General features: G+C 39.6%; 1 protein-coding gene across 1 annotated transcript in view; it reads left to right on the top strand.

The window, feature by feature from the left end:
- LOC148369363 (gamma-aminobutyric acid receptor subunit gamma-3-like) overlaps positions 1-19,046 on the top strand; it is a 128,911-nt gene extending 109,865 nt beyond the window's left edge. The window contains exons 9-10 of the mRNA XM_088331336.1: positions 10,551-10,747; positions 14,199-19,046. Coding sequence (XP_088187462.1) covers positions 10,551-10,747; positions 14,199-14,483 — 482 coding nt within the window. The 3' untranslated portion in view covers positions 14,484-19,046. The remainder of the gene's footprint in view (positions 1-10,550; positions 10,748-14,198) is intronic.
- Positions 19,047-23,813: the final 4,767 nt, after the last annotated feature.

The following is a 23,813-nucleotide window of genomic DNA, read 5'->3' on the forward strand; positions in this document are numbered from 1 at the left end:
CAGTCATCTTATCACTTTGGTTCCAGATCAGGGGATGGTGTAATAATAGTCGGAAAAAATAGTCTGTGTAATGACCTGTGAAGCCCTTTGAGACTCTTTGTGATTAAGGGCTATACAAATAAAAATGACTTGACTTGATTTTAGGCTTGAAGTGAGCGGTATAGTACAGATGTTTTCATTTTTCTTCAGGCATGACTTATTGCAAAAATAATGTTACAAATAAAAAGACCAAAATTCAGCACACTTTTATGTTAAGTTATGTGCTCAAGCTTACCCCATTGGTTTGTTGTTGGTTTGTTGTTCCTGTGTAAGCTAAGCCCCCTTCCTCATGCACTGCCTACCATTTTCTACTGGTGACACACAACCAAATAGGTGCAAATAAACTGACCCCCTGATTTCAATAGTTTAATTTCATAGTTCTATTTTGGCTTACATTTGAGTACAGTAAAACTTGGTTAAAAAATCCTAATCATTTTGATCCATTCCTATGAATTTTGCCATGTCTCTTCCAGAGTCATATTCCATGTCGACGTGCCATCTTTGACCTCTTCTTCCCAGAAAAGGCTGGATGATGCAACTTTCCCGGAAAGTGTATGCCATTCCTTTTGTCCATGGACAAAAGAATTTCTCTGGGTTTGTCTTTGTGGGATGTCTACCCGGTTATCATCGACTTACTCCATCTCATTGTGCTTCGATTCAAGTTGTCATCTATTCATGCAAAACGAGACTAAAGAAGACTGCGCTGAGTGTCAAATCATGGTGTCAGTGAAGAAGCGAAGTCTACAGGCCATTAGAAGAAAAATTAAAGATCATACAATACTGTAACGATCACACTGGCATTTAGAAGAAAGATATCGCGGCTTATTTTCACATGAAACCTCAAACATTGTCGGATAATCTGAAAAAAGCGGTATGTATATTTCATTAATATTCTGTAGTGGGTTCACATATTTCACCTAGGGAACACTGTTGTTGAACAGAGAGTTCCAGTGGGACAGGTTAGGAAGTTGCGCTGTCCGTGCTTCCGGTTAGAGAGATAGAAATGTGCTATTGTTGTTCCCTGTTTTGAAGAGCTTTGTCAATAAAGCCCTCGTTTGTTCCAACATTTATTACTTCGCATCAGACTCGCATTCTTACATACTACAATTCTCGTTTTGTCTGTGTAAATATAAACGTGTGAATTCATGTTCAATTGCAACCAGATGAGTTATTCATGTATTTTCTACTAAACATCATTTTGAGGTCAGGGGTTCTGAGAATACCAGATATCGACTAATCCTGATTCTCGGATAATCCGGATATTTTCCTGGTCCATTTGAATCTGGATTAACTGAGTTTTACTGTATATATGGTATGGAGAATATCTCCATTGGGAGAAACTCAGCATACTTGTACTGTGCTTGAGGCAGGGCTGCCATAACTGTTTCAGTTGTACCTTGCAAAGTAAATTAAAATAATGCTGTAAACTTTCAATAACATCAGTAGTGTTCACGAAAGTGTATTTGAGTACTTGTTACAGAGAAAGGTGGAACGCGGAAGGTTTGTCATGCGTCAGTCCCGAACACCACTGGGCAGTTGGAATGATCCTAAAATGATTAGTCATTATCAATGATTTTGCCTTCAAAAGGATTTAATTCAAATTGCAACTTTTGAATTGAAACCAGTCCACGTCAGAATGATTATGACGGAATGCCTATTTCAATGCAATCAATATTTATTAAAAAAAAAAAAACTGAAAAAAAAAAAACATTTCCTATTGATCCGCCATTCTTGGAAACTTTTCCCACCACACTTTTAAATGGTCAAACAAACTTGATTTCACAAGCGTATTTGTCAATAAATCTACTTTGCCGCAATCAATTTGTTTTTACTGCAGTGGCATAAAAGTCAACTACCTAACTAAGCGGTATTCCTGGGGCATAAAAACAACAATAACAAATCCATTTTTTTTCAGCCAAGGTTTCCCAAGAAGAGCTATCATTCACACGAACGCTTGTCAAAGGCAGCATGTCAAATCGAGTTGAAGCGCTGACACTTGTTCCTCCAGGGGAGAGCTAGCAGACAGACCAACTTTGGTCCTATCGCGCCTTAAAGCTGAACTGTAAGAGGGCAGCTTTTTTTTTTGTTTTGTTTTCCTTCCTGCACACGCCATCGCTCACTTCACTCCTAAATAAAGTGTACTACAACCAATAAAGTACTGGGGTACTTCTTTACGTGAGTAACTCTCAACACAAGACTTTTGATATACAGTATTATCTTGGTTATTACGGTCAATGGGGGGGCAGAACCTCACTTGAAACGTAAAAGTCCACGAAGTAGTGACGCTCCTTCGTAAAAGCCCCAAAGGGGAAAGATTACCTCGAGATGGCGTGCATACGGACTGAGAGTATACAAATCTAACAAGACAACATCTATGGATCTGCAAATAAAAACGCAGAATTGCAAAAAAATGAATGGTCTTTATTGTCATCATACAATAGTACAACGAAAGTGGACGGCTTCTCCTTTTAATGTGAAAAAAGGGATTTAGAGAGCTGCTGGCTAGCTGCTGGCTAGCATCGTGTATCCTAAGATTGAGCCAGGCTTCCCTAATGATTGAAATACAACCGTCACAAAATTAGCAATTTCCCAAAAGTTGGAGCTCCATCTTATCCATTTCAGTGGTATTGAATCTGGCATTGATGAAATACAGTTATGGCAGAGGAAGCTTGTGAGAGTTTTTAAGTACCCCAACGCCCTTAGGCCATTCTTGTAGTGCTGCTTTTGCCTTCTCTACGGACACCACCGCGATCTCTTTCTGAACCTGATTACAATCCACAGAGCACCTGCCAGTTATCAGCATTTATTTGTACTATTTTGGCTTTCCTTTAGAATAGAATATACCTTTATTGTCATTGTTACAAAATGGGTTAACATATTGTGACAACGAAATTGGGCATGACACTGCAGTTTCACACATTTACAGTGAGGTAAAAAAGCCAAGAAGATAAAGGAACAGAGAAGATAAGGTTATAAAACAAGGAGGATAAAGTTATACTTATAATTTACACAATATTTACACAAGAAATGTCGGCATGTAGGATGTAACATACAGTTTGGTATCGTAATACAGTTTGGTATCGTAAGGGTTTGTGCAATTATACATTTGGTGCAAAAATAGTCATCATAGTGCAAAAAATAGTCAACATATGCATTTGGTGCAAAAAATAGTCATCGTAGTGCAAAAAAATAGTCAACATTGTGCGAGTTGAGCAGTTAACGTAGTGCAGTCAACATATGCAAGAAACATAGACATGAGTACCATTTTACGTTTGTATGAGGTAGTTTTTTGTTTGTTTTGTTTTTTTAAGAGTTTTTCATTTTTTTTGTGCGGTGTCTGTTTACGGTGGTAATGGCTCTGGTGAAGAAACTGTCTCTGAGTCTGTTTGTTCTTGTTTTGTGTGACCTGTAGCGCTTGCCGGAAGGCAGCAGGTCGAAGAGGTGGTGGCCGGGGTGAGAAAAGTCCTTGATGATGTTTTCTGCTCTGATGAGGTTGCGAGAGCAGGCAATGTCCTCCAGACTGGGCAGAGAGCAACAGACGATTTCCTGGGATGTTTTGATGACCCTCTGGAGCGTTTTCCTGTCTGCTGCTGTGCACCCAGCATACCACACCGTAATGCAGTGAATTAGAATGCTCTCCACTGTGGCTTTGTAAAAGGACACCTGCAGCTGCTGTTTTAGATGATTTTTCCTGAGCACTCTCAGGAAATGCAGTCGCTGCTGGGCCTTCCCTACCACCGCTTTGGTGTTTGCAGGCCAGGAGAGGTCGTCGGAGATGTGCACACCCAGAAATTTGAAGGAGTGGACTCTCTCAACACAGTCTCCTTTTATGATGAGTGGTGCTGGATTCCTGCCATTCCTTCTGAAGTCCAGTATCAGTTCTTTTGTTGTTATGGTGTTCAGTATGAGGTGGTTTTCCAAACACCACGTTGACAGTGACTCCACCTCATCCCTGTACGCCGCCTCGTCCCCTTTAGAGATGAGGCCGATCAAGGTGGTACCGTCGGTGAACTTAAAGATTGTGTTTGTGGGGTGGGTCGGTTAGCAGTCGGAGGTGTAGAGGGTAAAAAGCAGGGGGCTCAGTGCACAACCTTGGGGGGAGCCAGTGTTCAGTGTAAGGGTGGGAGGGACGTGGTTACAGAGTTTCACGGACTGTGGGCGATTTGAGAGGAAGTCCATTTTCCAGTGGCATATGGAAGGAGAGAGTCCTGGGTGTGTGAGTTTCTCCACCAGGATCTCCGGGATAATGGTGTTGAAGGCTGAGCTGAAGTCCAGAAAGAGCATTCTGACGTAGCTCCCCCGGTGGTCCAGGTGTTTCAGCACGGTGTGAAGTTAGGGCAAGATCCAATCGTGAGTTTCTTGTCAATGTAACGAGCCGCTAAAAGCTTGCTGTGTTTATTCAATGCAATTTTTTTGGTGGCCACATTGACTTGTGCACCCTCCCTGCATTTTGACTGACATACACCAGCCTATCATACAGACATTCATGTCCACCAAATACACACACATATATACAATCTCCTCTGTGATAGCATTCGCTGTGTTCTTTCTGCTGTAGAACACAATGCAAGAAACAATTATATCAATGACAATAAAGACATTTCAGTTTAATTTAAAATCCGCAAAGCAGTGAACTAGAGATAACCAAAGCACAAACTAGCGAGGTGTCTCTTCACGTGTTTTATTTGGAACAAAAACCTTTCTCCACAAATGACGGAAAATCCAGGTCATGAGCATTCCCAGAGGCTACCACTAGAGACTGCCCAACTCCAGCACCAGTTTGTCCCAGTTTTCTGCGGCTTTCTTTTTTTGTGGCAAGATAAACATTTTCCCCAGCACCAGACCAATGAATGAGTAGTTCACAGCCGCCAATTAATTTGTATGATTAATCAGAACTTGCGTTATTGTAAATCAGTCACAAATTCCTCAAGTGTGCACAACACTAAGGAAAACGGCAAGCTGCTCTTTTACGCAATATTTCTAAACATTTATGACGCCCTTTAAGAGAAAATAGTTCATGTTTTTGCCAAAATTGTTTGTATAATACAGGGGTGGCCAACCCGGTCCTCAAGAGCCGCATGTCGTGCATGTTTTGGAGGTTTCTCAGTTGATGCAAATTTTAAGATTGTTTGCAAGCTGTGCGGGAGCTTGATAATGACCCAGGTGATTGGGATCACCTGTATTTGAACAGAGAAACTCCAAAAACATGCAGGACATGCGGCTCTTGAGGACCGGGTTGGCCACCCCTGGACTATAATACATATGTATAATACATAACCAAAGTAAAACGGGAGATTTATTAGTACTTTATTCAATATTTCATTTTTTTCATACACAAATTAAGTCCTCGATTCTAACATCTTAATTGAACCGGAATGGAAGTAATCTATCATACGCATCAATGTCAGATCGCTGAAGTTTTCTCTAACCCTCGAGGAACGACAACAAGTGAATGCAATCTAGTATATTACCTGAGGCAACTACCAATGACAACAACTCAAAAAGACATGTCTTTGTTGCAATCTGGCACTTTACTCCATAGTATGTTTATGTTGGCATCGTCGTCTAGAAATTTAGGTTCACATTTTGCTCTACTCAGACCTCTTTCACAAATACTTCTAGCGCAGAAGTCAAAATGTGATCGTCTTTGTAATTGCTATCTTGAACAAGATCAGAAAACACGTGACGTAAAAAAAACTCCACAGAACAGAAAGACCAGCCTGGTTTAAAGCAGATGTGGCTTTAAATCACCTCTGATCTGATTAAACTGTCGTTAACGAGTGAAACTATAATCTTGGTCACTTCCGTAGTGTAAACACAATTAGTGTAAACAAGTCTCTGTATAAAGTGTCTACGTCAAGGTGTTTTAGTGGCAGGCTGCATTCAGTTAAAAATCATATTGATTGATTAATTGCTTGATTGTGATTGATTGATTCATTCATTCATTCATTCATTCTATATTTCCAATACCTCGGTAATGCATGGCGAAAAATATCTGCTATTTTTCTCATACTTATCTATGAATAAACATACAGGTCGACATCAACATAACAATGAGTTCATTAATAGACAATGTTATCAAATTAGGTCATATATTCTGCCACTTTCTAAGCACTAAACTTAATAACATGCATTAAAAAAAGTTTCTTTGCATATTTGATAAATAAGTCAGAGAAATACAATAAATATATAAGAAAAAAATGCAAATGCATCAAATAATAGATTATTTGAACGTTGGCGCAGTACACATGAATTATATGACTTTAAACTTGCGGCCTGGGGGCCAATACAGTCTTCTGAAGGAGCGTTTTAGGTACAATCATTACATTATATTCCTACTCGTAAACAACATTAATCGAAATATGTCAGATTTTTGCAATCACGAAATAAATGTTTTTCAACAGTTGTTGCAAGTGAAGTATTACTAATTGGCGTGTTGCTGCCATTTGTCCTGTCACAAACAAGCAAAAAATTGCTTGTAAGTGACGTCCCCCAATGCAAAAAGGTTTTGAAAGCCTACGAAAATAAATCGATAAATTCACTTGGGGTTCTCTAATGAGCATGACAGATTGCTGTTTAGTACTCTGTCTTTTCCCCACCAACATCCTCCCCCCCAACATCATCGTTGAAAAACGAGACATACAGCACAGTGAAATATCAAAGCATATAAACCCATTAAAGCAAACATTCTTGTTTTCTGTATGTGTTCTGTAGCGCTCTTTTCCAAATGTGGATTTTTGAAGGCACTGTATAGCAAAATATGACATTATATCTTGACCCAGTTTATTTGTAAAGAGACAGTGTGAATAGATTTAACTCTATACGTTCTGTATGGTGTAGTACTACAGAAAACAAATGCTAAAAAAGAAGAATACAGACTAAGGTAACTTAAAATGATCAAAAAAAAACTCTTTTTTTTGCCTAGACTTTTTGAGGTTTTTGTGTAGCCTTAAGAGCAATATCCCAGATAATTATGACAGCTTTCTCTAGGTGAGGCTCATGTTATATAAAATAATGCTAATTTCTTGTCCTGCAAGTATTTTATAAATACACGGTTAGATGATAATTCATGGATTTTTGCTTATCATTTAAAGCAGTATTGTTTTTTTCTAATGATTAACATTTTTAATGACCACTAAGAGGCATTTAATAAAACACACTGTCCCTTTAATATGTACAGAAAAACGTTTTGCATGTTCCAATAATAGATAAACTGTAATGAGCTGTTATAAAGATTTATTTTTTGAATAACAGTAAAGGTATGGACATGCTTTGCCTCTCAGCTCTTAAGATGATATGAGCTCAGGAAAAATACCACAGACAAGCATTAAGCTGTCAAATTGAAATTTATATCTGTTATGCAGATCTGTGTCAGATAATTAAAATATTGAAACAGTTATTTATGTTCTGTCATGCAAAAAGTACAGATATTAATACAATATAAACTTAACAAATCAGCTGAAACATTGCAAGCCTTTTTTAATCCTGCTTTAATAATTCTTAATATTGCTGACTATATGTTATCAGTATACTTTCCATGACATTCAAACAAATTATAAAACATCAGTTGCTTTGTATTTAAACCAGAATGTATGACATTTTAGTTTTTAAATTTGTATTACAGAAAATAAATAAAATCATCCCAATTTTCGGCTGTATTTTAAAATAAAGCCCTTTGCTGAATAACTTAAATGCACAGCTTGATATTCATGGGACATTTACAAGACAAAAAAAAAACTTTCATAGGATAAACATCCATCCTTCCATTATCTGCACCGCTTATCCTCAGTGGGGTTGCGGGGGTGCTGGAGCCCATCCCAGCAGTCTTCAGGCAGTGGGCAGGGGACACCCTGAACTGGTTGCCAGACAACTGACTCGCTCATTCACACCTAGGGACAATTTGGACCGGCCAATTAACCTGACATGCATGTTTTTGGGAATGTGGGAGGAAACCGGAGTGCTCAGAGGAAACCCACACAGGCACGGGGAGAACATGCAAACTCGACACAGGGAGGCTGGGATAATTGGACTTGAACCCTGAACTTCCGCATCTATCCGAATCTACGCATGCAAAATAAATTTCTAAACCCAAACCTTGCTTAAAGATAATAGAACTCCCATAATCTGTATCCGTGAACAATTAGAAATCTATTGTTGACAATTAAGTTACAGGTAGCGTGAACCACCAGGTCCTTTTTTTAAACTGGCCCAAACTAAACAAACAAATTGAGATAAATTCAACCCAGGAATTAGTATCTCTACAAAAATACACAAAAGGTCATACAAACGGTTCCGATTAAGTTCCTGTCTGTGTTTTTGTTATTTTCCATATTTTTGTGGCTATCAAATGTTATTGCGCTGCTTTTCATTGCACTTTTACAACGTAGGCCAGTCTCCAAGCACTACCTTGTGACTATTTTTGACCATTCATCTTAACATTGATCACTTGTCTTAGTTTTCATTACGTGTTTATCCTTGAGTGCCATGTCTAAACTCTTTCCAATAAATGTTCACTATGTATTTATCAATGACAATAAAAAAATAATAATTCCATAGAGAAATTAGGTCCTTGAATAATGCATTTGGTGCCCCACCAACTCTTCACTTTGGTAGCCGTTGCAGACAAGGCATCACCTGGGTTGCCATGGCATCACAGTGGAGACAATTCCCAAAGAGTGAATGAAACAGTAAAAACAAGATTAGGAAGTTAATTTGATGTCTGCAGGCAACGCTGCGTGAGACGCCGTTTCTCGCACGTGCTTACATCTGAGAGAAAAGCGTGCCACAGTCGTTCCCGTACCTCGAAATCTAACGAGTGAGGGGGAAAAGCCTAAGACGAGTATTCGACCAGTAGGTAGCTCAAAATAGAAAGGAGCAACTCGTCTCTATGGAAACGGTGGGTGAAAACAGCACCATGAAAGACATGTAGAAAAGGAGATCAGGAGGAAAAAGACTATGAGCAAAAGAAAGGACTAGACCTGTGCGAAAAGCTACAGATGGTTGCGTGCTGGGCTGCATTTTTTTTTTCACCATTGATAAAACGTTTTTTGCTGGACTCACACAACCATTTTCATGAGCTTTTTTTCAATTGTAAGTTATTTAAGAGATTAGTTAAGTCCCTTAATGTATGACAACAACATTGATATCTCTTGATTAGTGTAATAATGTAGGTCCTACAGGGTTTGGTACACGGAAAGCCACGTTGTGAGGTAACAATAATGGTCTAGATTGAAGATTAAAAAATATAGATACAGTCATTGTGTTTGGTATAATGAAAGAATGACAAGCTTCTAGGATGACAATGTTTTCAAGGCAAATAATCATGTCATGTCAAAGGCAAAAGCGCATGCAGTTAATGGAAGATCGAACATATCACAGGGCACTCTTTAGGCTTCGTTTTAAACTACCTGCACTGAACAAACGAAAATACTTAGGGGGGTGTGGAAGCAAAGCACAGAAACACTGACTATAGCAGTGATCCTATATGGTGCTATTATATTCCAGCAGGGGTCAATGCACAAGAGGTCAGGTAGCGAGGCAACAATTGTGGTCTAAGATGCAGGTGAGGTATCAGTGTTCCAATAAATGTAATCATTAAAGGTGACTGTCCAAAACTTTGTCAGGCGGCACTTGTGATCCGAATGTCCGAAGTTTTTGGCACATTGGATTGAGGAAAAGGCTCAGACAAGAGTGTTCAGGTTATGGGAAGTAAGGCAATAAACTAGCACAGAGCCAAGGAGTTAGAGTGTTTAACTAGTGACTAAAGAGAGTCGTGATAGGATGGAAATCGTGACAAGTCAACGCAGCAGTAAAGAAAAAAAATCAGTAAGTGAGTGGCCAAATAAGGTAAGGTCGATAGTCATAGAGAGGAGACAGAGGAAGAGACACAGAACCAGAGTGCTGGGACGTTATGAATGCTGCCATGGCATCATATTGATAGAAAAATGTTATATTTGTTTTTTTGTTTTTTTTTGGCAATGTGAAAGCATTTCTTAGTATATGAATTTCTTAAAGCGGCAGTGTATATTATTTGACCAGTTGATGTCACCGGATTTTGTAGTTCTAGGCTCTCAAACTTGGTGCCCGCAGGCACCTAAGAAAACTTGAGTAGCCTGCGATAGCATGGGTCATTGTCATTTTGATTTCTACCTTTACTCATGTTTAGTGGTTGACATGAGCCTGTTTTAACCTCTAACAATTACAACCTGGTTAGAACATACATTATACAACATATCAATAACATATGAATAACATGTTATTTTAAACATCATGTTAAAATCTGTAGCCCTTTGCACTAATAATTGACAATAAAGTAGCTTTCTGTTTTAAAAAGTTTGGATCTTTTTTGTTTTACTACTTGGAGTCGCTAAATAAGAATGTCTCATTCAAGTGCTAATAAAGTCACAAATATGCATCACTATACATATAAATCAGTATAAATTAACTTATTAGACGAGCATTGGCTTCAATATTCTTGCAGCTTTCCTCATCCCTTACTTCGATCTTTTCAGGCATTACCACTGTGCTAACCATGACCACACTGAGCACAGTGGCCCGGAATTCCTTGCCCAGAGTTTCATACGTGACAGCGATGGACCTCTTTGTCACCGTCTGTTTCCTGTTCGTCTTTGCCGCCATGATTGAGTACGCCATGCTCAACTACTGCTCCTATAGTCTACGCAGACCACCAGCAAGGATGCAAAAAATGGTAAGCCGCTTACTTATTCGTTTCAGGCCAAAGACGAGCTTCCTTTTAGGGTTCATACAGTATTCATGACAACAAATATACTTTGTTAAAGTATATCGAGTGAATCTATTTAGGGAGATAAACGATGCTTCAAGCAGTTTTGACTTTTCTGAAGAATTGGACCCATCTGTCTGATCAAAACGGGTCAAGTGCTTGATTATGTATTCATGCTTGCCTGATCAAATATTCAAAATGTGTATGTGATTCATTTAATCTGTGGCATTTTCTGCAAAATATCAGCTCTCTGAATGTCTATGGAGTGCGCGTTATATATCGTTTCTTCAAAAGTGCATGCTGCTATGAGCGAAAGAGTGCCGCTTGAGAACCTTTCTCGTCGTCACCGAGAGCAATAGAAGCTTTGCGTGGGAGTCGTCAAGGCTGCTGCACCTGTCACCATTGATTCAGTGGCAGCAGCCCACATCTACTTGTCAAGCTGTTGTTGCAGTTCCAATAGGGGCGTCGGAGGCTCACAGTTAATGGATACCTTTATTTTTCACTAAACACGCCCAACAAAGATAGAGCAACACTTGAGCTAAACCTGTAGCTGTCAGCCACAGTGCCTGCATCAGAACATGCACTGTAATATCGACACAAGGGGTGGACCATACTGGGGATTTTAGTATCGGTCCAATCCAAGTGAATACTGGGTAGTATCACTCAAATACAAACCAATATCCATACTTTGTTCTTAGAGAAATAATAATTGAACCCCTCTTCCTTGAGTTGGTTTATAATTACGCTAAACACAGCACAAAGATTTTAGGCACTAAAAATGCTTCATTTTTTTAATAATATAACTACATTGCAAACTTTTACAGTATACACAACTAATACAATTTTTTCTATTAGAATTGTTTAAGAACAAAAGTCAAGAGAGTCAGCACAAAAAAAGCAGATGCAGTGCCGTGAAAAAGTATTTGCCTCCTTCCTGATTTCTGTGTTATGCATTACTCACAATGGTTTCAGATAATCAAACCAATTTTAGACCACACAAAGACAACCGAAGGAAATACAAAAGGCAGTTTTGAAGTGTTGCTGCCTCAGGACCTGGACTACTTTCTGTGGTTGACGGAATAGTCATTACCGGTGTTTACCAGATCTTGAAGGAGAATGTTCGGCCATTAGTTTGTGCCCTCAAACTTAAATGCATTTGGATCATGCAGCAAGACAACGATCCGACACAAACCAGAAAGTCTACCCCGGAATGGCTTAATAAAAACAAAATGAAGGTTCTGGTTTGGCCAAGTCACAGTCTAGGTTTAAATCCAATCAAGATGTTGTGGTGCGATCTTAAACAGGCAGTTAATGCTACAAACCCTCCAATTATGGCATGTTTGAAACAATTGGTCAGAATGCCTCCACAGCATTGAGAAAGACTCATTACTAATCATTGTAAACACTTCATTTGGGTTATCGCTGCCAAAGGTGGCCCAACTCCCTATTAGTTTCAGAGGGGCAAATTTTTTTCACATAAGGCCAGATAGGTTTTAATTTTTTTGTGATTTAATAAATGGAATCAACATTTCAAAACTGCATCTTGTATTTCCTTGGGTTGTCTCTTTGTTATAATAAAATGCTTTGGTGATCTGAAACCTTTGAGCCTGCTAAAAAGGCAAACTCAAAGACATTAGGAAAGAGGCAAATGTTTTTTCAAGGCAATGTATGGAGCGGAAATACAAATACTATATAACAATTTAAACTGTTGAACTAAAATACCTTCCATAGCACAATATTTTGGAAAATTAGTCAGTAATGCAAGTAAAGTTTCAATCTCATTGGCTCTGTTGCCATAGTGACAATGGATTTACAGGTAACTAATCACAAACAGACTCATTGCTTTCTGCAGGGTGAGCTTTTTCTATATGTTTATGAAAATGTGTGGTGTTGTCATGGTAACAAACACTTTTACCACACAAATGACCCCTGGCATTGTCATTTTCTGTAGTTATAAAAAAATAGTCAACTGTATGTTTCGTATTTGTTTTTTTTAGCTTCTGGTATGAGTAGGAGTGTAGATTTGGCCCTCTCTTCTACCTGGCAGGCAGGATGCAGCAGCAGGCCAGGTAGGTAGAGGTGCTTAAAGTGTGCCTATCAGTCATGACTAAGGCATACATTGAAGAGAGTGGCCGAAGGCGCTGGGTGAGGGGGAAAACGGCTGCTACATAGAGAAACAGAGCTTAAAAGAAATTGGTGGCGTAACAAAGTATCAATCCCGGGACAATAAAATTGATCCAATCCAAGTACTTGATTTGTATCGTAAATATCCATCATTTGATCAATCCACCCACCCATAATCGATAACCAGATGACTCCATTTTACAAAGAGCATGAAATCAAAGTGCAGAAACAATGATAAGTAGAGCAAACGGTCTTTTATTCAGGCAGGGGTCAGTGCACAGGAAGTCAGGTAGCAAGGAAATTGTAGTACAAGTAGCAAGTCGGTGTTTCTGTAAGTCCAAACAGTGAGAAGGACAGTTCAAGAGTTTGTCAGGCGGTACTCGATCAGGAAGATCCCGCAAGAGTTAGGTAAACTGGAACATCAAGAGGCAAATACAAGAGTGCTTGGGAAGTGACATGAAACTCAACGGACGAGCACAGAGCCAAGGAGACAGAGTCATAAGGGAAATCGGGACAAGTGACCGCAGCCGTGAAAAAACAAAATGAAACCAGGAACCGAGTGACCAAATAAGGTAGGGTCAAAAAACATCGAGAGGAGAAAGAGAGCGAGCGAGAGACAATGCTTGGTTGGAGGATATACAACAATTCTATATCGATTTCCATAAAAAAAGGTGTGGTTTATGCAGTATACCCTCATTTTTAGCCGGGGTTGCGTTCCAAAAATATCTCACTATAGTTAAAATCAGCAAATTCAAAACCTAGATTTGATTATTTTCTTATTTTATTATTTATTGATTACTCAGGGAAAAAAAATAATTTGATTAACAAAATTACTTTATTTTATCAACATTGTTTTTCTAATAATTTCTGTACTGTTAAATTATAATTTCAAAAGTAATCTTGCTGTTGTATTGCACAACTAAAATTAAAGTAAAAGTAAAACTGCATTTAGCTTCAGGTTCTGTCCTCCAGAAACCATATGTTTTATTACCAAACATTTTGGAAAAAGCGCCAGTGAGCCACTAGTGGCTCCAGAGCAAGTTTAATGGGTGGAAGGGGTCCAACTTTGTTGGCGATAGGAAAGCATCTCCCTCTGTTTAGCCAAACAGAATGCAGAACGCAATGCCCAATGAAAATCCGAAAACATAGAGAAATCGCGATACAGTAAGAGATTCCTGTACACGAGTATGCGTTGTATTCTCAAAGAATACATTTAGTTTGTGGCGCTTGCGAACCAACACTCTTGTGTAAAATTGACACATCCGATTCTATGTCTCTCTCTCTTTTTCTGCAGCCGTATTCGTCATTCAGCATGGGTCGTCCCCCTCACCGACACATGATGCCCACCGGCAACGCTCTTTTCTGGCAGGACTACGACGATGACTGCCTGGACCAGTGCCTGGATGGGAAAGACTGCAAGAGTTTCTTCTGCTGTTACGACGAATGTAAAGAGGGCGGCTGGAAAAAAGGACGCATCCATGTCAACATAAGTGAATTGGATTCCTACTCTCGGGTGTTCTTCCCGACTTCTTTCTTGCTCTTTAACATTGTTTACTGGGTTAGCTACCTCTACCTTTAGTCACACTCTTGAGTATCGGAGCATTGGATTTGTCATCATGCCTCTGGATTGGAGGAAAGACCTATTGTTCTTTTTGGACTTGAGGGGAAGGAGGAACAGGAACTGGAATGGGACCAGTCCTTTTCAGGATTCAATGCGAACCGCTGAGATCTGGTTTTCACTGATGACTTTTGGCCCTTAACGTGGCAGAGCACCCATTGTGCCTTCTTTAGAAAGGGTGCACTAAACCCGTACAGCTTAGTTGTTTTTATTAGCTCATCCGTCATGCCGCCGCATGCGATTTTTTTGGGGGTTTGTTTGTTTCTCTTAATCCTGGATCAGGGATGGGCAAACTAAGACTTGGGGGCCATTTGCGGATTGTCAATCTTATTAATATCTCCCTCTGGATTAGAATGGTGGATATATGAGAATACATAATATGGTATACAGTAATCCATCCGTTCTCACGGGTGTTGCGTTCCAAAATGGTCCCGCAATAGTCAAAACCTGGCGAAGAAGAAAACTTTATTGATTGATTTATTGAATACTTTATTAAACATTGAAACCAAAGGACAAATCGTATTTACAGCCTCAAACATTTAACAAAAAAAATACAAATAACTTTTTAACATCAAAACTTTAATTTTAAAAATCTTGCTGCATGAAGGAGTGGAAATTGTTTCAGGACACCACATTTTACTTCACCAAATACTTTGTCGTCATCATGAGGACGTTATGAAGACTGCATTGACTTAGTTTAGAGGGTCAAGAAGTCCAATTAGAAAGCAGGCCTGACCGCAATCGGTCTGAGCGTGATGTTGACCTGATGGCTTTTAGAGAAACTTGAAATTGAAAAACAGTTACGTGTACCTGGTGAAGAGCTTAGACCGCAAGGTGTTTGAGGCAAAGGCAGACGCAGACCGAAAAAGGACAGGCTGAGGCAATGAGAAGGCAGAATACAATGAATTATAAAAAGTAGCAAAACCACTGTAAGTTAACCGCGATACAGAGAGGGATTAGTGTATACTGTACTACAAATACAATTTTGTCATTGTTTTGTCGCCACTCATGAAGTGTTGTTGTTTTCTTATGTATTGCCCAAGTATTGGATTCAAAACACCGTATCGGTAGATACAAAAAAATATATATATTTTTTTACCCTCTTGGCCCAGCCCATCTGCCAAAACTCAAACGACGACCCAGAACTCAAAGATTTTGCCCACCCCTGTCCTAGATGAGACTGTCTTGGTTCTCGCTGTGAAAAATTCCGTAGTACCTTACAAGTACAGCAGTTCCTAATATTAACGAAGCACCACCACTATTATTGCTAAAGTTTTTGAAAACCTCAGAAGAAAAGTAATGCACTTGAACTGCATACATACGAAAAAGCATTTAACCAATAGTTTTGTTTCATAGTACTACTAGTAGTACGAATTTCATCTATTTGGGTTATCTAGCTTAAGAATATATATATAAGTAACATCCAACTTATGACCTGGATCGGTTAGTTGGTCATTAATGAAATTGGACATAAGACAAAATCCATTACAATGGCACCATCTGTTGCCAAGATGGTATCCAGTTACTGAGTGTAGTCATAGTTTGCCCTATAAGAATGAGATGCTGGCATGCCAGCGAGCTGCCAAAATTGTCGTATGGCTGTCCGGGCTGCTTTGTATTGTTGGCACGCTACGCACTGTGGTCCCAGACAGTAAAAAAATGAGAATCTTCTGGGAAAGAAAAGTAGCATCTGCTGGTCTATGTTTTTAAGTACAGCTGGAAGTACATCAAGCAGGTCTTGGGTTTGATGCAATCGGAATATGCGATTTTTTTTCATCCTAAGGAAAAACAAGGTGAATTTTGGAATTCCTGCCATTTACGGCACCCTAAGCTGTATTTTTCACCGGGGCCAGCAACAGCAAAAGTGCTGTAAAAAGAAATATAAATCGTGGTCCAATGTAGGCCAAGAAAGAGAAAGAAAAAAGTGTTCAAAAATGGATGAGGTGGATGGTTGTGAATGGATTCCCTCGAATAGTAGCGACAATGAAAAATTGATGCTGCATATGGAAGATATATGAAGACACATGAAACCCAGTCTTAACTCTACCGTTGTGCTTTTAGAAGTGATTTGGTTTTGTACAACGCAAACACACAAAGGTGAGCTTCTCTCAGTGTGTTTGGTGAAAGAAAGGCGTTGCTGTACGTGTTAATTGATTCCATTTTTATTTGCGCATATGGAATGTATGTATGCCACTAATGAGTTTCCATATATGGTCTTAATATGTATTCATTAGGCCTCTGAACAAGTGTGTGTGCAACCCACAGTATCTATATGTAGTTTTTAGAAAGGCCCATTTGATGGCAGGTGTTGATTTTGTGTGCTGACCTCAAAACTCTCCCACTTCTGATATTTCTACTACACTTTATAAGTGTTTGGGTTCATTGAGATAGTAAAAGTAAACCAAACAATATTTTTATCCTAATCTGTGTTTATAAAGTCGGTTTGAGATCTGACTACTGAACCATGGGAAGCATTGGCAACATCCGCCCACCCTCCCACGTCTATGAGATGACATTGAGGATATTATTTATAATACAATGCCTGGCAAAAGTATTGCCCACACCTAAGAGAACCTTTTGTCATATTGCCACGTTTCAGGCTTCAATCTTAAAGCTAAAAAAATATGTTTTTTTCTAATAAACAGCAACATGTGAGACAAAACTGTGAAGTAAAACCAGTTTCTTTTCAATATTCTATATTTATTTTAAAAAAAAATCTCACAGCCAGAAGTTGATTTCTGTATGATCCAATGTCGACCTAAAGGGTGGACCTGTGTGTCTCAGTTAAAATGCACCTGCTGTTTGATGGGTTAATAGGTCTGTGGAAGGAGACACGAGCATTAGGAAGACCAAATAACACACCAGGCAGTTCCGGGATGAAGTTGCGGAAAAGTTCAAAGGAGAAATTGGATATAAGATTTTATAACGTTCTCCATCCTTCATTCGGGCCCCGATGCTGTGCTCTTCCCCCTGAGATTCGATCTGCAACCTCAGTGGAAATGTTTAAATATAAGCTTAAAACACACTTCTATTCTATAGCATATGAATAACCTATATTTTATGTTGACAATATAAGGGGATGGTGTCATAATAGTCCATAGTTTGTGATTAAGGGCTATACAAATAAACATTTAGACATCTCCCGGAGCCTTGTGGGAGCAATGATGTCAAAATGAAGAGTGCACAAAACTATGGCAGACATAGCAAGACCTGGCCACCCCTCTAAATTTTCTGTCCAAACAAGGAGAAAACTAATTACAGAAGCAAACAAGAAGCACACAATGGATGACCTACAGGCATACGCAGCTGAAATGAGACAATCTGTGCATTAGACTACTACTTGTCGTACTCTGCATTAATCTGCCCTTAATGGAAGAATGAAAAAGTATTTTCAAGTCAAGTCATTTTTATTTGTATAGCGTATAGAGTCTCAAAGGGCTTCACAGGTTATTACACAGACTATTTTTTCAGACTATTATTACACCATCCCCTGATCTGGGACCAACATGAGGGCAAGGACAAACTCAAAAACCTCAGTATGAGGAAAATGAAGAAACCTTGAGAAGGGACCGCACATGTAGCATCCCCCTTTCAGGATTACCAGACAGCAAAGGATGTTGCAATCACAAATAATACAGAGATATTGTCCAAGAAAAGTATAGGTTATTCATATGCTATAGAGTAGAAGTGTGTTTTAAGCTTAGATTTAAACATTTCCACTGAGGTTGTAGAACGGATCTCAGGGGGAAGAGCATTCCACAGCACCGGTGCCCGGATGGAGAACGCTCTCGAACCAGCGGAACACTTCTCGGCTCTTGGGATCACCAGAAGACCGGCGCTCTCAGAACAAAGGCTTCGGACCGGAACATAGGGGGAAATTCGCGTTCACAAAAAGCCACATGGGAGAACACATAACATGGAGAACAAGGTGCTTTGGTAAGATGAGACCAAAATTAAACTTTTTGGGCTAAATGCCAAGCTTTACGTTTGCCGTAAGAGTAACAGTGCACCTCACCCTGAAAACACACCCTCACTGTCGAACACTGTGGTGGCAGCATCATGCCCAGGGGTTGCTTTTCTTCAGCAGGGAAAGGGAAGATCGTTAGAGTTGATAGGTCTCAACATTATAATGGCCAAGATAAAGTCAAGACCTCAATCCTATTGAGTATGTGGAAATATCTGAAAAATGCTGTGCACAAACGACCACGACTAAACCTTAAGGAACTTAAGCAGTTTTGTAAGGTAAAATGGGTAAATATTTCAGTTTAAGATGTAAAAGACGTAAACACATAACCAACAAGTACAAATTCTTAGTGGGCCAAAGTTTTGTTTTGCCTACTTCATCACAATACTTTATATAAATGTTGAATAGATTAGCTTTTGTTTCACAATTGTGTTTCCCATTTTTTAGATCTTGGAAACTATTTTAAGTTTTGTTTTTTCTACAAGTTTGAAGCCTGAAATACCGAGATATGTTATAAAAAGTCCTTTTCGTGGGAGGGGGGGTGGGGGCGTGACAATACTTCTGCAAGGCTCCCTATATTCTGGCTTCTTACTTTAAGCAACAGTAATTTAGAGGGGGGAGGAGCCAAGCTGATCATGGATCAGTAGGATCAGAGGGACTCTTATCTGGAAAGAAAAGTATGTTTTTCTAGTGTGTGGTACATTGCTTGTATAAATAAATACAGTTTTGATGAAATACTACTGTCATGTGTCGTGATGCAAGTGACGCAATATTTCACCTCAAAAAGTCATCCTGAAACTTATTCATATGAGCACGGATAAAAACGGTGTGGTGCTGATTAAAAAATGAGTATGTGACCTTGCACGAAAATGAGGACAAAGATGTGTGGTATCCTGATTGAAGAGGTAAAATTGAGGATCAAAAATGAAATGCAGTAATTTATGCATGGTATGACAGCTTCTGTGTAAACCAAGACACGTTTAAATACATTTCTCATGCTACATTAGGTACTAAATGTCAGGAACCAGAAACGGAGTCAGGACCCAATTGCGTTCGTTTCTCTTAGTTTTATTGAGAAGGAGGCAAATGCTGGTACCCACGATACGGTGGTCGTAGGTCGCGGGGAGCAGATCGCTCGGAACACAGAAGTGGCACTTCTGTGGCGAGCGATTGCGGGGGTCGAAGGCGGGGAATATAGGTCGGTTGCTGAGACGGAGGAGCAGAGACGTGGTCAAACAGAAACGGGTCGAAGCCGGGAAAAATACGAGAGCCAAAAACAGGAGGGAGTCAGAGTCGGAGGGCTGGCCTAGCAGGAGCTGAGGGTCGCAGACGGTCTGACGCTGGTAACTGGGAACCGGGGGGTTTGAAAAGTAGCAGGGAGCCAATCAGCGCCCAGGGCTGTTGGCGCCAAGGAACGGACACAGGTGCCTCGCATCAGTAATCATGACACAAAATCCAAACCCCCTAAAAAATGAATTATTTTATCAATTGCCTACTTTTGTGTTTACTAAGTTGCAAAAATAGACAAAAAAATCCATCCAAAATGTGCGAATTTAAAAGATGATCGAATGAATTCATACAAAAAAAAATCTATAATCTATCTAATCTTGGGGGTCAACATTTCTTGAAATGAGATTAAAAAACTTACCATCTGAGAAATAGGATCATTTTGTACAATTAAGGATTTTTTTTATCAAAGAAACAGGATAACACATCTTAAAATAATTTTAAAAAAGTATACGTAAATGGTTGAATTATAAATGGGTCTATCGGCCTGCTAGAAGAGCTTTGCAGTGCTGTGACATTAACAATAAGCGGTAAATTCTACAGTAAAATTACAGCTTGTTGTTCTATTTCACAGAATGCATCCATTATTTCCATCCATTATCTGCACCGCTTATCCTCAGTAGGGTTGCGGGGGTGCTGGAGAATATCCCAGCTATTTTCAGGCAGTGGGCAGGGGACACCCTAAACTGGTTTCCAGCCAGTGGCAGGGCGCATAGAGACATACAACCAGTCACCCATTCACACAGGCCAATTACCTGCCATGCATCAGCTTGGAATGTGGGAGGAAACCAGAGTGCCCGCAGGAAACCCACGCATGCACGGGGAGAACATGCAAACTCCACACGGGGAGGCTGGACTTTAACCCCGAACATCCGCACCATAGGGCTGCGCACTAACCACCCAGCTGCCGTGCCGCCCGCATGTCTTCATATTTCACTAAATACACTGTGGATTATAACAGATTAAACTAACCTGCTTTATTTATTTAAAAAATGGCTTCAGAGATTTTACAGGTAGATTATGTGCATGACCAATGAGTAATGTAAATAAGGACACATTTAGTTGGTTACTACTTATGAATAAGAAGAAGCCATTGGTGCAACCAGTGAAGTCACAGGATCTTTTCAGGTTTGATAAATTGTCCATAATTTTTATAAAACGCATGTAGCCTTTAAATAGAAATATGACATTTTAAGCAGGGATTTCAAATTTGTGACCAATTGCGGCCTACAGGATAATATTTGAGGCCCCTAATATGAAAGTAAAGGGGCAGTGTGTGTAAAGTGTGTGACAGAGGCTTCGTCAAACATGTTTATTTTCAACAGGCATAAAATACAAATTCCCTTTACTGTATATAAAAATCCAGATAACTTGAACAATAAAGTGATAGTGTGTAATATTTGACCTCTAGATGTTGCTGTATATTGTCATGCAACTGAAAACGAGTGCTAAAACTAAAGGTAAGAATAAAAACTATGGACTAGAGATAAGTTAGGGAATAAAAAAATTCAGCCCGACCCGACCCTAGTCGCGGGTATATGAACCCGACGTTCTATTTGATTTGACAAAAGAGCCTGAAATACACCAAAAGCTTTGTTTTGCTGCCAAAGTAAACACAAAGCTTTACTCCGGCCGTGTGTACTTCAGCGCCGGACTGTGCGTTTCAGCTGAACTACGCACCTTGGGGATTACTTGGGGCCGAGTCTCTCAAATCAAGGGTGCACTGCAAGTTCAGCGCCTAAGTGAACGGTTTGGCACCAAAGTGCGTATCTCGGAAACACGCAGCGAACCAAAGTGAAACTGAACAAAATCAAATTCTGCAGATTACTAGTTGCAAATAGTGAAAGATTTGGCCAAAAAGCAGAAAGAAAGTTTGTGAAGCTTGTAAACTATTGGCAAGAGGCCAAAATGACGTCTGACGTGAGGGAGGCGGAGGGAGGAAGCCACGCGTCAGATTAATGACAATTTCTCAATTTAGGAGTATTTATATACATTTATATGATAGTTTGTGTATTCTTCGCAAATATTTAAATCAATACTCCTTTTCCAAATTAATGAATGTTGTTTCACCACAAGGAGGCACGGAATAATGCACACTGCTCCCTTGGAATTCATTTGTTACTGATAACTGATTTATTTTGATAGTATTACCATTGCTTCTGTTTTGTGGAGATTCTTTTGTGTTTAGGTAATTTTGAAAAACAATATTTGAGAAAAATTGAATGTTTCCTCCGGGCACCACGGTTTCCTACCACATTCTAAAACCATGCATGTCAGGTTAATTGAATGGTCCAAATCGTCCGTCCCTAGGTGTGAATACGCGAGTGAGTTGTCTATTTCTGTGTCCCCTGCGACTGGCTGGCAACCAGTTCAGGTTGTCCCCTGCCTACTGGGATGGGCTCCAGCACCCCCACAACCCTAGTGAGGAGAAGTGGTGCAAATGGATGGATGATGTTTTAGAGTCAAGGTTGCTCAGTATGGACTGTGCTTCTTTCTACAAATTGTTCATAGATGGGTGGGTTCCAATTGACATCCGTACCATAAAAGTGATTGATTAGCTGCTTCCTCCAAAAAGGCAAACACACCATCTTGTTCGTTGAATGGTCACATTGTGACATCTTGCACCTGCTCAGCTTTTTTTTCAGCTCTCTTGCATACTTACCAATACTACCGTTTTATGCAATAGGTTAAAAAGTGAAAATTTGCAAATTACCTTAATAAAAACCACCAAGGGTCAAAATTATCTCAATATGACGTCTTTGCCAACTGAGAGAATACAAGTGTAACAAAATACCAACTATAAATCATCAGATGAAAACACAATAAACAGAATTGCCGTTTAATGGTGTTTACTGTCATGATACAAAAGCGCAACATAATTGGAGAGCTTTTCTTTTCAGAGCTAGCTAACTGCACACTAGGATCTGGTCTCCTCAAATTTAGCCAGGTCACCGCAATTGTTAAAATACAACCATTCTGAATATAGCGTTTTACCACGAGTTATAGCTCCAGGCCATCCATTTCCTGGGTGATGGATCTGCCGTTGGTGGAATACAGGCAAGGCAACGGTGGCTAAAGATAGATATTAGCAGAGCCATAGTAGTAGGCCGGCCCTACAGCCTCACCATTGCCTTCTGTCCAAAAGCTGCCTCAGTCACTTCCCAGACTCATATAAAAATCCACGGAGCACCTGGTGGTGAGCATCATATCGCAGTAAAGACAATTAAAAATCTGCAAACCAGTGAACCAGAAATAACCGCAGCAGCAAGTGGTCTCTGTATCTTTAAAAAAGACAGTCTGACTATAAACTTCTCCCCTTCTTTACAGTATTTATAGTATATATTTTAATATTCTCCAATAAAAAATGTAGAAGATGTAAGATCTTGTTAGCTGAGCAGACTGTTTAGAAAATTTCTAGCTCCTTTCTGGAGACAGATGAAATATTTAGGCCTTAGACGCAATCTCTGAAGCCATTCCGGATGATTTTTTTTTTGGGTGAAAGTGCACTGCCTTTCTCTGTCTCTTTATATCTTTGTCACAGGCGTGCGCTGGAAAGATGCACTGTTTGTCTGCATACTATGCACTGCAGCTAATCTGTGGAACCCAGACACCCCACAGACTGTATTTATATCCCAATCAGATAGCTATTCAGCTTTTTTCGTCTTTCCACTGTTTCGGCTCTTGTTTCCGGGGGAGTGCTACATGAATCACTGTGAGATCTGAATTGTAGCGCAAGCTAGCAGGTGATGAATCTCCACACAAGTGATTATTCAGAAGGATGCTTCCAGCTTTCACCTGAGCGAAATTATCTTTTTTTTTTAAATTTGATTTATTGGGACAGTGCACTGTGTATACCATGTGTATTATCTCCTAGTGGTAAAAAAAATAATAGAAAATGTTATTGATTTGAATTATAAGAGGAAAAGACAAAAACTATCATATAAATGAGCATTTTTTTTAAATACTCGTAGGTGGAGGAATTTGTATTCATTTGACATGAGATGAGGATAATCTACAGGGAGATGACCTATTTGTTGGCT

Source organism: Urocampus carinirostris, chromosome 3 (genome assembly GCF_059441175.1).
Source record: "Urocampus carinirostris isolate Australia breed hairy pipefish chromosome 3, RoL_Ucar_1.0, whole genome shotgun sequence".
Classification (NCBI taxonomy): domain Eukaryota; kingdom Metazoa; phylum Chordata; class Actinopteri; order Syngnathiformes; family Syngnathidae; genus Urocampus; species Urocampus carinirostris.